This window comes from Ammodytes marinus (genome assembly GCF_949987685.1).
Source record: "Ammodytes marinus genome assembly, chromosome: 2".
NCBI classification, from domain to species: Eukaryota; Metazoa; Chordata; class Actinopteri; order Uranoscopiformes; family Ammodytidae; genus Ammodytes; species Ammodytes marinus.
The window spans coordinates 26139205-26151485 of NC_137231.1; the positions used below are offsets into that span (position 1 = coordinate 26139205).

Here is a 12281-nt window from a genome sequence, read left to right on the forward strand (position 1 = left end):
TTGCATATAATTCACTTTGAATTTTAAAACAAAATCCCACGTGTCGTATAAGGAATGTATCTTTATCTTTTGTGGGGTCCCTGCTGGGACGGTTCTGGATTTCTAGCTGATAGTGTCCTTGCTACTCTTTTGAATTGAAAATCATTTATTTACATGTTTTTGAATCCCACGTGTCTTATTTAAATACTTTTGACCTATGAGAATATTCCATTGAGTCTTTTACATGGTAGGATTATATAAGTAATGTAGGCTATATTATGCATGCGTATCCTTTTAATCATTCTATATTAATTTTGATGTCCTGTATAAGGGTATGCAACCTTTTGTCTCAACCTTTTGTCTCAGTGGAGACTTGGGTTGTACTCTGGTCCGACTATGCATAAATAAACCAGCCTCTCTAAGAATCATATATTCATATATGATCATATATATTTGACCATCTTTGGTTTGTTGAGAAACAGAGTCTACCTCCAAAGAATCTTCCTCATAGGGTCTGGATTGAATTGCATTTGGGTCTAGTTATGGAACAGAGTCCGTCTACAGTATGTGGGCTATATTTAGAAATATAGTACGTAGAAATAAAATGTAGAAGTCTCTCTCTCTCCATGGATGACATTTCCAAAAGTCTTGAGAACATTTCTGGAGATAATGTACACCGATATATAAGATGTGAATGTGTAGGTAAATGAACTTGAATTATATATACTTTTATATATTTTATTACACCCCAGATTATGTGACATACAAAGAGTACATGACTCATTTATACTCATTTACTGTATGTGAGCTAGAGAAATAAGGTATATGTTTCAAAGCACATTTAACTGCTTCCTGGTGCCATGGCATAGGTGTTTTTCTATGTTCTTACAAATAATTTACTTACTACACCCTCAGCAAAGACTTGTCATGTTTCTTAACTTGGGTCACCTGTTTGGCCCCACATCCACATAGCAGTATGCAAGTCCATAGTACCAAGAAGCACAATTGAACAGTTAAATATATGAAACTAGATATTGATTGATTACTACATACATGAAAATACATACACATGATGTATATCATTTTAGAAAATACATAGCATTGTCATATAAATTCCACCTCATAAAAACTCAATAGATCAAGTAAACATGTGAATCGGACAAAGTAGACATTTTTTTTTTGTAATCAAAACATTCATACGAATATACAACTGCCCTGACGAAAAAAAAGTCACCACCTGGATTTGAATAAGTAAATAGGGAAGATAAAAACTGCAGTGTTTACTGTTTCAGTTGGCAATACGTTATTTAACCCTTACCAGAAGATATATCCTGTGGTCGTGGAAAAGATGTTACTCTGTTTCAGAAGGGTCAAATTATTGGCCTTCATCAAACAAACAAAAAAAATCATTAAAAGAATAGTGCTGAACCAGCATCTTCAAGGAGGATATGGGTAGGAGAAAATCTTGAATGATCAAAATCTATAGTAGAACCCCTGGCTATCTTTAACAGTCAAAGTACAAGCATTTCCACACACACACGATGCAAATAGAACTGAATGGATTAGGATTTAACAGCTGTGTAGCCTTAAGAAAACCCCTAATCAGTGGGGCAAATCTGAAAAAGGGCTTCAATTTGCCAGGGAGCATACAGATTGGACTCTGGAACAATGCTTGTGTGGTTTGATGAGAACAGATTGACCCTGTTCCAGAGTGATGGGTTCATCAGGGTAAGAATAGAGATGGGGGAAGTGATGCTCCCATCATGCCTAGTGCCTACTGTACAAGCCTTTAGTGGCATTGTACAGTGTGATCCGGGGTTGCTTAAGCTGGTCGGGTCTACATAGATTCAGCCACCTTATTTGCGAAAAAAAAATATTATAAAAACAATGCCATGGCAGTTACGTGGCGTAGACATAGCTACAAGTGGTCCAACACAATATTAGTGTGTGACCTTTTTTTGGCAGTGTATAAGACTCTCATTGGTGATTCAAGTTTGTATCACAACATACAAACTTTAATCACCTACTTTTTCAATAACACTTTTTTTACATGTATGATTACATTTCACTCTTAACATTATACAAAACACTTCAAAATGTTAATATCACATCATTTAAATAATAGAAGCCAAGATAGAGTCAAGCAAACTACTGTAGTAAGATTTCTCATACACTTAATGGCAACTTCAATGATTATATATTTTTTTGTTGTAAAATCACACCAAAAGATGGGCAATTACAATTACACCATCAAGGGGAGGTGCTCGTAGTGTAGTGGTTAGATGCACGTGGTCCTACTCTGCTTGCCATTCTCTGTCTCTCATATGCAGTCTAATAAAGCATAAAAATGCCACAAAAATCTTTAAAAAACTAAAAGCATTATCAAAACTGAAAAGGGAATATTTACCCACATGTTTTTGCAAGACCGACTACTGCTTTTCATCTGTGTGAGTTTTCATGTGAATTCTAAGGGTACTGCCAAGTTTATAAGCTCTGCCACATGTTTTGCAAGAATATGGCCTCGCTTCTCTGTGTACCGCCATGTGCACTTTTAAGTCACTGGCCAATCGGAAAGCTTTCCCACAAGATTCGCAAGAATACGGCTTCTCATCTGTGGTGTGGACTTGCATATGCCTTTTAAATGCTGATTTGAAAGTGAATCTATGCCCACACAACTTACAAAGATACGACTCCTCATCTGTGTGGCTTCTCATGTGATACTTTAGGTCACAGTCAAATCGGTAATCTTTCCCACATGTTTTGCAGGTATGCGGCTTCTCACCGGTGTGTAGTCTTTTATGAATTGTCAAAAGTGATGCACGAATGAATCTTTTCTCACAGAAGTTACAAGCATACGGCTTCTCCCCTGTGTGCATCCTTGAATGGATGTTCAATTCTGATTTCCGACTGAATCCTTTCTGACAGGTCTCGCAAGAAAACGGCTTTTCACCTGTGTGGGTGATCATGTGTCTCTTGAATAGGCAATTGTGTGGAAAATCTTTACCACAAATTTCACATTTCAAAGACTTTTTACCTTTGTGAGCATTTTTACTTTGACTTTCGCGTCGTCTCTTCTTCCGTTCAGGCTGTGTGTGTCTAGTCAAACCTGAGTCTCCATCTTTGCCTCCTTTGTGATCTTGGCTCTCAGCTAAATGAGAGTTGTTGGGGAGTAGCTGCTGGTCCCCGTTTGCTTCTGATACCACAGAGCTTATAACTGGCATTTTAACAACAGCCTGTTTCTCTGGTTCACGTAGAGTGTTTCCAGCATTCAGGTACATAGTCTGATCTTCACTGTGGTCACTTTCCTCATTAGTAGGAGTCAACATAAAGGCATCAGTCTCCTGCTTCAGTCCAAGCTGCTCTCCCTCCTGACTGCTGCAGAGTTCCTCTTGTTCCTCTTTAATCTGTGGAGGCTCTGGCTCCTCTTGGTCCAGACTGGAGTTCCTCTCCTGAACACAGAGCTGCTGGTCAGCGAGAACCTCCTCCTCCTCCTCCTCCTCCTCCTCCGTACTGACATGTTGCAGTGGGAGCTCTGGAGGGACAGAGGATAATATGAATTAAGGATTTTGTTTTGTTAATTGACATGTCATAACACTAAAAGTGGCCGTCCCAACAGCTTCTGGTCAAACAACATATAACTCTACCCTGTAATAAATAAAGAAAACATATTGCTGCTGCGACCACCACGATAATGCCAACTATTCAACAAGAACAAAACATTTCACACCAAAAACAATACTTTGACAAGGAAAACAAACAAACAAAAATTAAGCAAATTAATAAATACACAGGAGATGTCACTTCAGGCGGAATATAATCGATACAATGCCGTCTTTCTTTTAGCCCATGCTTGTTCTAGAAATTGTGCAAAAAAAAACGTTTTACGTTCTAACAACCATACCAACAGATATGTATCTTGCCTCATCTGACAATTCAACGCTATTATATCATTGCAATATTAAATCATGATAATGTGGACAACACAAAGCTAAATTACCTTCATTTCATTGTCGTTGAGTTCACATAAATAATACACTGGGAACACAATGGCAGGATATTTTGAGATTATTTAACAATTTATCAATACCGAACTAATATTTCATCCAAATAAATATTAGAAGTAGGATAGGTATTACGTGGATACACTGAATTCATGCGTGTTGTGTTGTCTTAAAATAATAGAGTTGCACCCGCCTGTCCAGTGTAACTTTACGTCGGGTTTCAAAACGATATCCAGAAGTCTGCGCTGACGTTCAATCTCTTCCTCAAACTCGACGATAGTTTTCCTAAAAATTCCGAATATTTCTTCAGAAGCAGCAGTGAGTCGCTCGTTGACAAACTGTCTCAAACACTCAACTGAAGACATTGTTGCTTTATAACAAATTGAATTATTGTCTGACAGTACAATATCGTCATTTAACATGTGGTACACACGGCTAAAGTTGCTATCGTCCAGCTGACGCCGTCAGTCACAATCACAGTGCTGTTTACTTCCGCTATGTGTCACATTGTTAAGTTCCGACAGTGGATACGCTGGAGCTTTGCTTTCCGTCTTCAAAGTATGTGCTTGCTAAAAATACTGTGTATGAAAATCAGTGATTTACAATGAAAAGGCTTCCCACGTATCATATTTTTGAAACTGTATACCTGTGAAAGTGCACGTTAGGCTATATATCTTTTTTTTCTCGACATCATTGTAAATGAGGGTCACCCCTCAATGATATATCGAGTATAAATAAAGGTTAAATAAATATTTTTTACAGACGTTATGATCAGTGGATTACTATGGCTTTACTGGTCACTTTCCAATAATTACAGAAGCTTAAGTGGCCTCTAAGGACAAGAAGCTAGTTACTAAATATGACCGTTAAGTTTGTCCATTCTGTGCTACTATAAAAAACATGAGCACCAAAATAGAGCAGCAAAATAGAGCACCCATACAGTGTTCCGCTTCTAAAGGCATCAGTCTCCTGCTTCAGTCCAAGCTGCTCTCCCTCCTGACTGCTGCAGAGTTCCTCCTGTTCCTCTTTAATCTGTGGAGGCTCTGGCTCCTCTTGATCCAGACTGGAGTTCCTCTCCTGAACACAGAGCTTCTCGAAATGTAACAGATAAATTCACCTCTGTTAGTTTATTGGCAGCAACTTTGTTTACTTCCGGTTGATGTTACATTGTTTAGTTCCGACAGTGGAATATGTTTATTTTTTGTTTCCGCCTAACATTTTTGCCATTTCTACAGTCCGTGATTCACCAGCACCGGGGCTTTAACCATAAATATTTGAACGAGGTCGCTCAGTAGGCTATCTGCATGTGTGGCTTTCAAATGTGCAGCAGCAGTAACTACACAGTGGCTACATTGAATCTGAATAGTCGGAATAGTTTTACTGTAGCACAGGGAGGAATCATTTCGAGACGGTACAGCTTCCTGTATCTTTTCTTTACGCTGGTTTGCGGTTTGCGTTTAAGCCTAGCCGAGCAAATATTAAGACCAGAAACTTTATACAAATTATAATAGCAAAATGTAAGGGTTTAGCTCGGGTCCTAAGCAAACTCAACATTAATATATTCTTACACGTTGTCGCAATGGGTGCGTATTACTGTGCCATATGTAGACAAACAACATTCAACGGGAAAGGACATATCTTCGGCAAAAGTCACCAAAGTAGACTCAGAGTGGTTCTTCTCAAATTCTTAGAAAAGGTGAGGATGGTCTTACCATTTTTCTACATGTTTGAGTATTTTCTTGCTGAAGCTACCCTACCTGCTTCCTGGCCCTGATGCTAACGTTAGCTGCAAAACCAATATGATTTTAACAGCATGGGCTACTTACTTAGCAATGCAAACTATTTTAAGTCCATATAAATGTGCAGGTATTCATGGGTTTTGCCTTGTAAATGAAATGTTTAAGTCGTGGAATTTGTCTTAAATTGTTGTTTAGCTCCTATAGTATAGTAGTAGTAGTAATAGTAGTTGTTTTTTAGCTCTTTTAGCTCTAGTTGTTGTTTTATTGTATTATCTAAAACTAAGCATTTGAATTATATCGCTTCATAATAATGTAATACCATTACCCTTTTCCATGTCATATAACATATTAGTGTTGTAGTTAATCACCTGAACTGACTCAGTCATGCCCAATACCAGAGTGTTAACACTTTACAAAAACAAGACCAAGACCAGTGCAAGTCTGACATGCTAATAGGGTAATGAAATAAATCAGACAACGTGAAGGCAATTTAAGTTCATCGGGAATTCGAGTGTATTGAAATAAGAATCAAGTCCTCTTTATCTTAGGCTGAGTCGAGGCAGGTCCTAAGCCCAAGACCAATCTGTAGTATTACTACCTCACAGTCAATGTGATTGTGAAACGTCATCTTATCTTGGTTAACATATGTCCAGTGCTGTTTGTCTACTGATATAAAAACAGATGAGAAACATATTTTATATTTATAACATCTGTAAATATAACCCACCTACAACAGCACAACTTACTGCCCCTGAAATTCCTCAAATAATATAATTGTTAGCCTTCTTGAAGATGGGATTCTTTCAATGTTTTTTTTATCAGCCTGCAAAAGTTTGAATTGGAGTGTAATTTTTCCTGTGTTTATTTCCACGACTCCCAGGTGAAGGAAGCTCGCAGAACACTTAAAAAACCCCAAGTGGAAAAGTTTGATTGCACCCAGCACAAGCAGACGTTCTGGTGCTACTGCTGTGGGCTTGAAATTGAAAGAAATGTTACAGACGACAACATGACGGTGCTGTATGGAGGCTTATTAGAACACATGGCCACGTAAGTTTTATTGAATACACTTCTTTTTTTAAAATGTTCACATATTTTGTTTTCAATTATGCAATATTCTTTATGTTCATCCTGTACAACCATATGAATTTAACGGTATCTTTAGGAAACAGAAAAAATGTGGCACTATTTTTAGTAGTGAGTGACTCCCGTAAAAGTATAGTATCAAAGATCCTTTATTCAGATTGCTCAGTGCTTCAACAAGCCAAGGTGTTAAGGGTGGACTTCAATAATTAATATAGCTAATGTTTAATAGATTTGACTTAAGACAATCACCGTTTTAATAAATATAAACATCACAAATCAACCCTTTTCATAAAAGGTTTTTAAAGGAACCTTAATCCAGACTTGTGATATGGAAGCAATTTAAACAACGGACTTGGCATATCTTGTGCTCAAACTAATTCTAGATGTAGTTCATCTTGGCCAAAGTAACAACAATATGTTTGACAAAAATCTAAGTGCGAAGTTGTGATAAACTTATAGTGTGTTCTGGTTGCTGTTTGACATAAAACATTCTTTTTGAATTGGATTTCAGCCCAGAACACAGGAAGAATACACACAAGTTCTGGTGGGAAAATAAAGCCGACCCCAAGCTAAGAGACAAAGTCATCATCACAGAGGAGGAAACAGAAAGGTAGGCATACTACTGAACCAAAATTCTATAAATTAATAGTTGTTAGTAATAGTTTGTTTGGAAAATAAAATATTATTTGCAAACAAAGATCATTGTTTGTTTTTATTTAGGTTTAAGGCTGAGGTGACAAAAGCATTGGAATCATTTGTGGAGAAGGAGGATGAATTCATTAAACAGGTAATGCAAAATCAATATTTTTTTCTTTATTTTTTTCAAATGAACTCCAAATTAACCTGGATTTTAACATAACGAGACATAAGATTATATAGCCATGCTAGCAGCTCTATGAGGTGGTGGTGCATATAGTTGCATCCAAACATCAGCATGCTAACATACTTGCAAACACAATGCTTACATGCTGCTTATAAGCAGGTCACCATGCTAGTTTAGCGTGCTAGCTTCCGTTTGCTACATAGCTCTAAACACAAAGTATAGCTTAGGGGCGATATCATTAGTTTTGGCCATAAACAATTGGAACATTAAAAATGCTGCCCTGATGATCACACCTGGTTAAACGTCGGAGGATAACTGAAGTTATTTAGTAGTACGAGTCATCCTGAGAGGGACAGGTGGGTACCAAATCGCATGGCAATTTGTCCAAAAGGTACTGAGACTGTCAACAACTATAACTGTCAAACTTGTAGTAGTGCTAATAGGAAAGGTCTTTAGGATACATTGTCTGGGTACCATGGATTTAACTTCCAAAAGTGTTCTAAAGAGAGCTATTTTACCCGGACCTAAATATCAACCCATTTTAATCGGATAATGATTTTTACTTTTCATTGTTGCAGGAAGCTGACAACATCCGGGCCCAGGAGAAGCATCGACGAGACGTCCTTCAGTCTCTTTTAGAGGTTTGTTTTCCAAGGATGCAGTGGCAGTATCCATCACTGTTGTTTTATTTATGATTCTGACTTTAATATAGGATGGGAAATACCACCGTGCTTCAGCTAAAGGATTGTTACTGCTAAGATAGTGATCTTCTAGAGAAGTATTTGTGGTTTTGGAAATCTTATCTGTATTACTAACTTTCCACTTGAGGCAACAGTAAAAAATTTAAGTAAACATTTTAGTTGCCAACATAAATGGTTTGAAGTTAAAGACCAAGACATGAGCAAAGTGAGGTTTGTTTCCACATTCGGGGCAGAGTGGTGCGAAGATTGTGACGATAAAAGTAGAGATGGAGCATGTTTAGTACACAAACTTCCTCTGTGAACCACTGTTGGCCTTTCCTGAATCAATATCAGCGTGACGCAGAGACGGAGTTGTTCAACGGACCCAATGGCGCAGACATGTCTGCCGAGGATGCTGTCAGGTAACAATGTCTACCTGTGACATTTTATTCTTTCTCCATCATATCGGCAACAGCATTTGATTTGGGGCTCATGTTGTTGTCCTGTTGTCTTGGGAACAGCTCTCAGTTTACATCTCAGGGATCAGACCAGCCGGTGAGGAACGGCTTTGCTGACTCGATGGTTGACGCATCGTGGGCTGCAGCAGGACAAGGCCTGACTTATATTGGTCACCAGGTAGACGCCCACCTCTTATTAAGAAAAAATATTATAATTCATTGTTTTTTTTTACACATGCAACCACCTCACTTTACAACTTTTTTTCTGTGTTACAGGATTCATTAAACAGTGGAAATGTTCATACAGGTACAGTGATATATGAATTTATGTTATGGTAAAGTATCTGCAGAAATGCTAAAAGTAAGTTGCGGGGAGAATAAAAAGGATAAATAAACTCAGAGTAAGCACTACTTTTGAAATGATGAGTTGAACGATTAATGATAGAGTAGATTAGAGACACTAACATGTATGTGAAAGCACCATATGAACACATCACATTGTCTTTGTGTGTCGTAGGTGGCGTCCCTCCTTGGCTCCAGGACGATCCACTGGAAGGCTCTTCCGGAACTGCAGCACATTCGGTGATCGGCCCATCGCTCCAGGATTTCCTTAAACAGAGTAATAATAACACACATACATTTTTATGAGTTTAGTAAAAATGTTCCGTTCATCTCTTGCATGAATGTCATTTGTGAAATCACTGCAACTAATTCAGATCTAGGTACTACTGGTGGGAGAAAAAAATTAATCTAAATGTAACAACGTTTGGATTATTAAATGCCCTTATCTTTCTCTTGCCAGAGGAGCAAGAGAAGCTGAAGAAGCTTCCACCCAACAGAGTGGGGGCCAACTTTGATCACAGCTCGCAAACAGACGCCAACTGGCTCCCCTCATTTGGTCGAGTGTGGAATAGTGGCCGGCGCTGGCAGTCCAGGTAAGATCACAACAACAGTCTTCCCTACACCCTGACACTAATATTGAGTTGTTATAAGCCAAAACTCTTCTTTGTCCCATTCATTTCTTGCCTTGGCTTAAGTAGATCATTGTTTTATTTTGTCGTCAACAGGCACCAGTTCAGACAAGAGGAAGGGCAGAAGAACAGACCGAAGAGGAAGAGGGAGAACAGCACAGAAGGCTCAAAGAAAGCAAAAAACAACTGAACGGCTGAAGTCAGACTGACGACACTTAAAACTGAGTACGATGTGTGAGAACGAGAATGTATGGCTTTAGGGCATTGTATACTTTGCAAGATGTAAATAAGGTTTTATAGATGTTTTTTGTTTTGGCTTACTAATCACCGTACTCACACAGCTGTGTATAACCTAATTGTGAAGGTTTGCAGTTAAAGGTCTGAACTTTGTATATTGTGCAGTGCCTATACCATGTTTGTTAATGTAGCCTACCTTGGTTAATTAAATGTTTGCATAAAAACTGAATGTTCCAACTTCACATCACCATTACTGCAATTATAAATTGAAAATGTGAACACATTCACTCAACAACACCATGCTGCAAAGTCAAAGGTTATAAACAAATTATTTCTGCCACTCAAGTGATCCTGCTACGATTCTCTCAACGAGTTGCTTGTTATAGGACAATATAAGTGTTTTGGTGAGTAAACAGTAGGGGGCGCCAGCCATCTGATTAAAGATGCATGCTTGATGATAAGAGATGAGTTCACATGAAAGCAATCTCATGAGGTCGACAAGGTAAATGCCTTGACTGTAATAACCATTTTAAAGAATACAGGTCTTCATTTGTCTTTGTCATCATCTCATCTTCGACTGCTTATCCGGAGTTGGGTCATGGGGGCAGTAGTCTTTATGTGGGGGAAAGAAAATTAGCACTTAAATGAGATTTTTTTCTCCCTCTCTTGTTCCTTCTGACCTTTAAATTGTATTAAACCCATTGTGAGAGCAGCACCTCTCAGTGTTTGAAATGGGTCTCTTTTTTTGCAGTGAACCTGAACTCCAAAATGTGTGTCACTTTTGAGAAGATGTGATAAAAATATATGTGAATGTTGTACTTGGAGAGCAATGGTGGCCGAAGTCAAATTCCTTGTTTGTTTACACAAACCTGGCCAATAAAGCTGATTCTGATTCTGATGTGAAAACTATTTTAAATGTTTAAAAGAGTGCTTTGTCTCAATATAATCCGCTTTGTTATAGAAAAGAGGAAGTTGGAGTGTATTAGTGACAGTTTCAGTGGTGTGCAGGGACTATGACACTCTGTACTGATATCTTTGTTCTCCAGAAGTTGATTAGGAATTTAGGGCAGCAAATTAAAAATGTTTTGTTAATCGGACATCTCAGACAAATTGACACTGGGTGGGAAGACACAATGCAGAAACTGTCAGACATATCTCTTTTTGTGTATTTTGAGCCTAAATTGTCGGCATAAAAAAGACAATCTATTCTAAAAGCTTGACATTGTTTTGCACCTGTGGTACATGAGGTTCCCCCCTGCATGCATGCTTAAATATTACCGGTCTATTAGATGTCTCTATGATGAGGAATGATTTTTAAAATGCAGAATCCAGTGGTCCCTAAATTGATAAGATGTGACAGGTGTGATGATTTGATTCTAATTTCCTGCAATATGTAACACAGTAACAGATGTAGAATAAAAACAAATAGGTAGAGGTCAGATGCAATGACTGTTGCTGCTGTCTCAAATATGCAGAGGTTGCATTGCCCAAGGGGAACATCTGCATGGACATGGATGATTGGCCAAGAGCAGCAAATGCAATATCCTATATTCCCCTCCCTAAGCTTTCACTAGAGCCTTTCTTTTTATCTGTACAGCAGAGTATAATCAGGCCCCAGTGTGCTATGGGTAAATGGGCGTTGAGGTCAGTGCAGCTGTGAGGCAATATGGGGATACAAAGTGAAGCTGATCTATTATTAGCTGTGTGACAACATCGTTATGGCTGATACAGTACAAACGGGAAATAAAGAACGGGGTTTGCGATTCTTGCATTCTGACTGTGACTTTATCCTAAACACTGAACGATTTCGTCACATGTGATATCAGTGCCTTATAACAGTATCACGTAGTTGCTTTCGTATCAAATCTTTGTTTCTTGTGGTTTTCTGTTAAATAATACAGGATACATTCTCAACCGGAGCTTCAGCACAATAGCCATCCTTTGCACTGAAGAATGAGAGGGGAGAAAAAGCACGTGTACTGGGCGTTTCTAGGGTTAGTCCATCGTCCAATCACGGAGCGAGATTTTTGAATAAATTTGCATGTTTCAAAGAAGGCGTGATTGCTCGGCGCTGATAGGCCGAGGGAAGCAGAAGCGGCCAATTGTCTAAATGACAGGCGCTCAGCTGGCCGTGAAGTCCCGCCTCCGATATATTAACCAGCAAACCCCGGAAACGTTGCCGCTTAAAGAGACAGAGGAGGAATTTCAGGCAAAAGGTTGAAACAACGAAAACAGCTGCGAGCACAAAAAGACAGGCACATAGAGAGAGAGAGAGAGAGAGAGAGAGAGAGAGAGAGAGAGAGAGAGAGA

The 12281-nt window shown here is 38.6% G+C and overlaps 2 protein-coding genes across 2 annotated transcripts; one reads left to right on the forward strand and one right to left on the reverse strand.

Annotated features, from left to right (window-relative positions):
• Positions 1–720: 720 nt before the first annotated feature.
• On the reverse strand, positions 721–5382 carry LOC307256571 (uncharacterized protein; the record flags this gene model as incomplete). The annotated part of the gene is made up of 3 exons (XM_080035598.1): positions 721–3511; positions 4889–5069; positions 5362–5382. 3 exons carry the CDS (start codon positions 5380–5382, stop codon positions 2409–2411), a joined length of 1305 nt encoding a protein of 434 aa, XP_079891724.1. The 3' UTR covers positions 721–2408.
• A 103-nt stretch (positions 5383–5485) lies between these two features.
• cenatac (centrosomal AT-AC splicing factor) lies at positions 5486–10805 on the forward strand. Its single transcript, XM_080048433.1, has 11 exons — positions 5486–5676; positions 6600–6766; positions 7314–7412; positions 7523–7589; positions 8204–8266; positions 8660–8727; positions 8827–8941; positions 9040–9070; positions 9281–9382; positions 9566–9698; positions 9831–10805. The coding sequence occupies exons 1-11, from the start codon at positions 5560–5562 to the stop codon at positions 9922–9924; spliced, it is 1056 nt and encodes a 351-aa protein (XP_079904559.1). The 5' UTR covers positions 5486–5559; the 3' UTR covers positions 9925–10805.
• The last annotated feature ends 1476 nt before the right edge of the window (positions 10806–12281 follow it).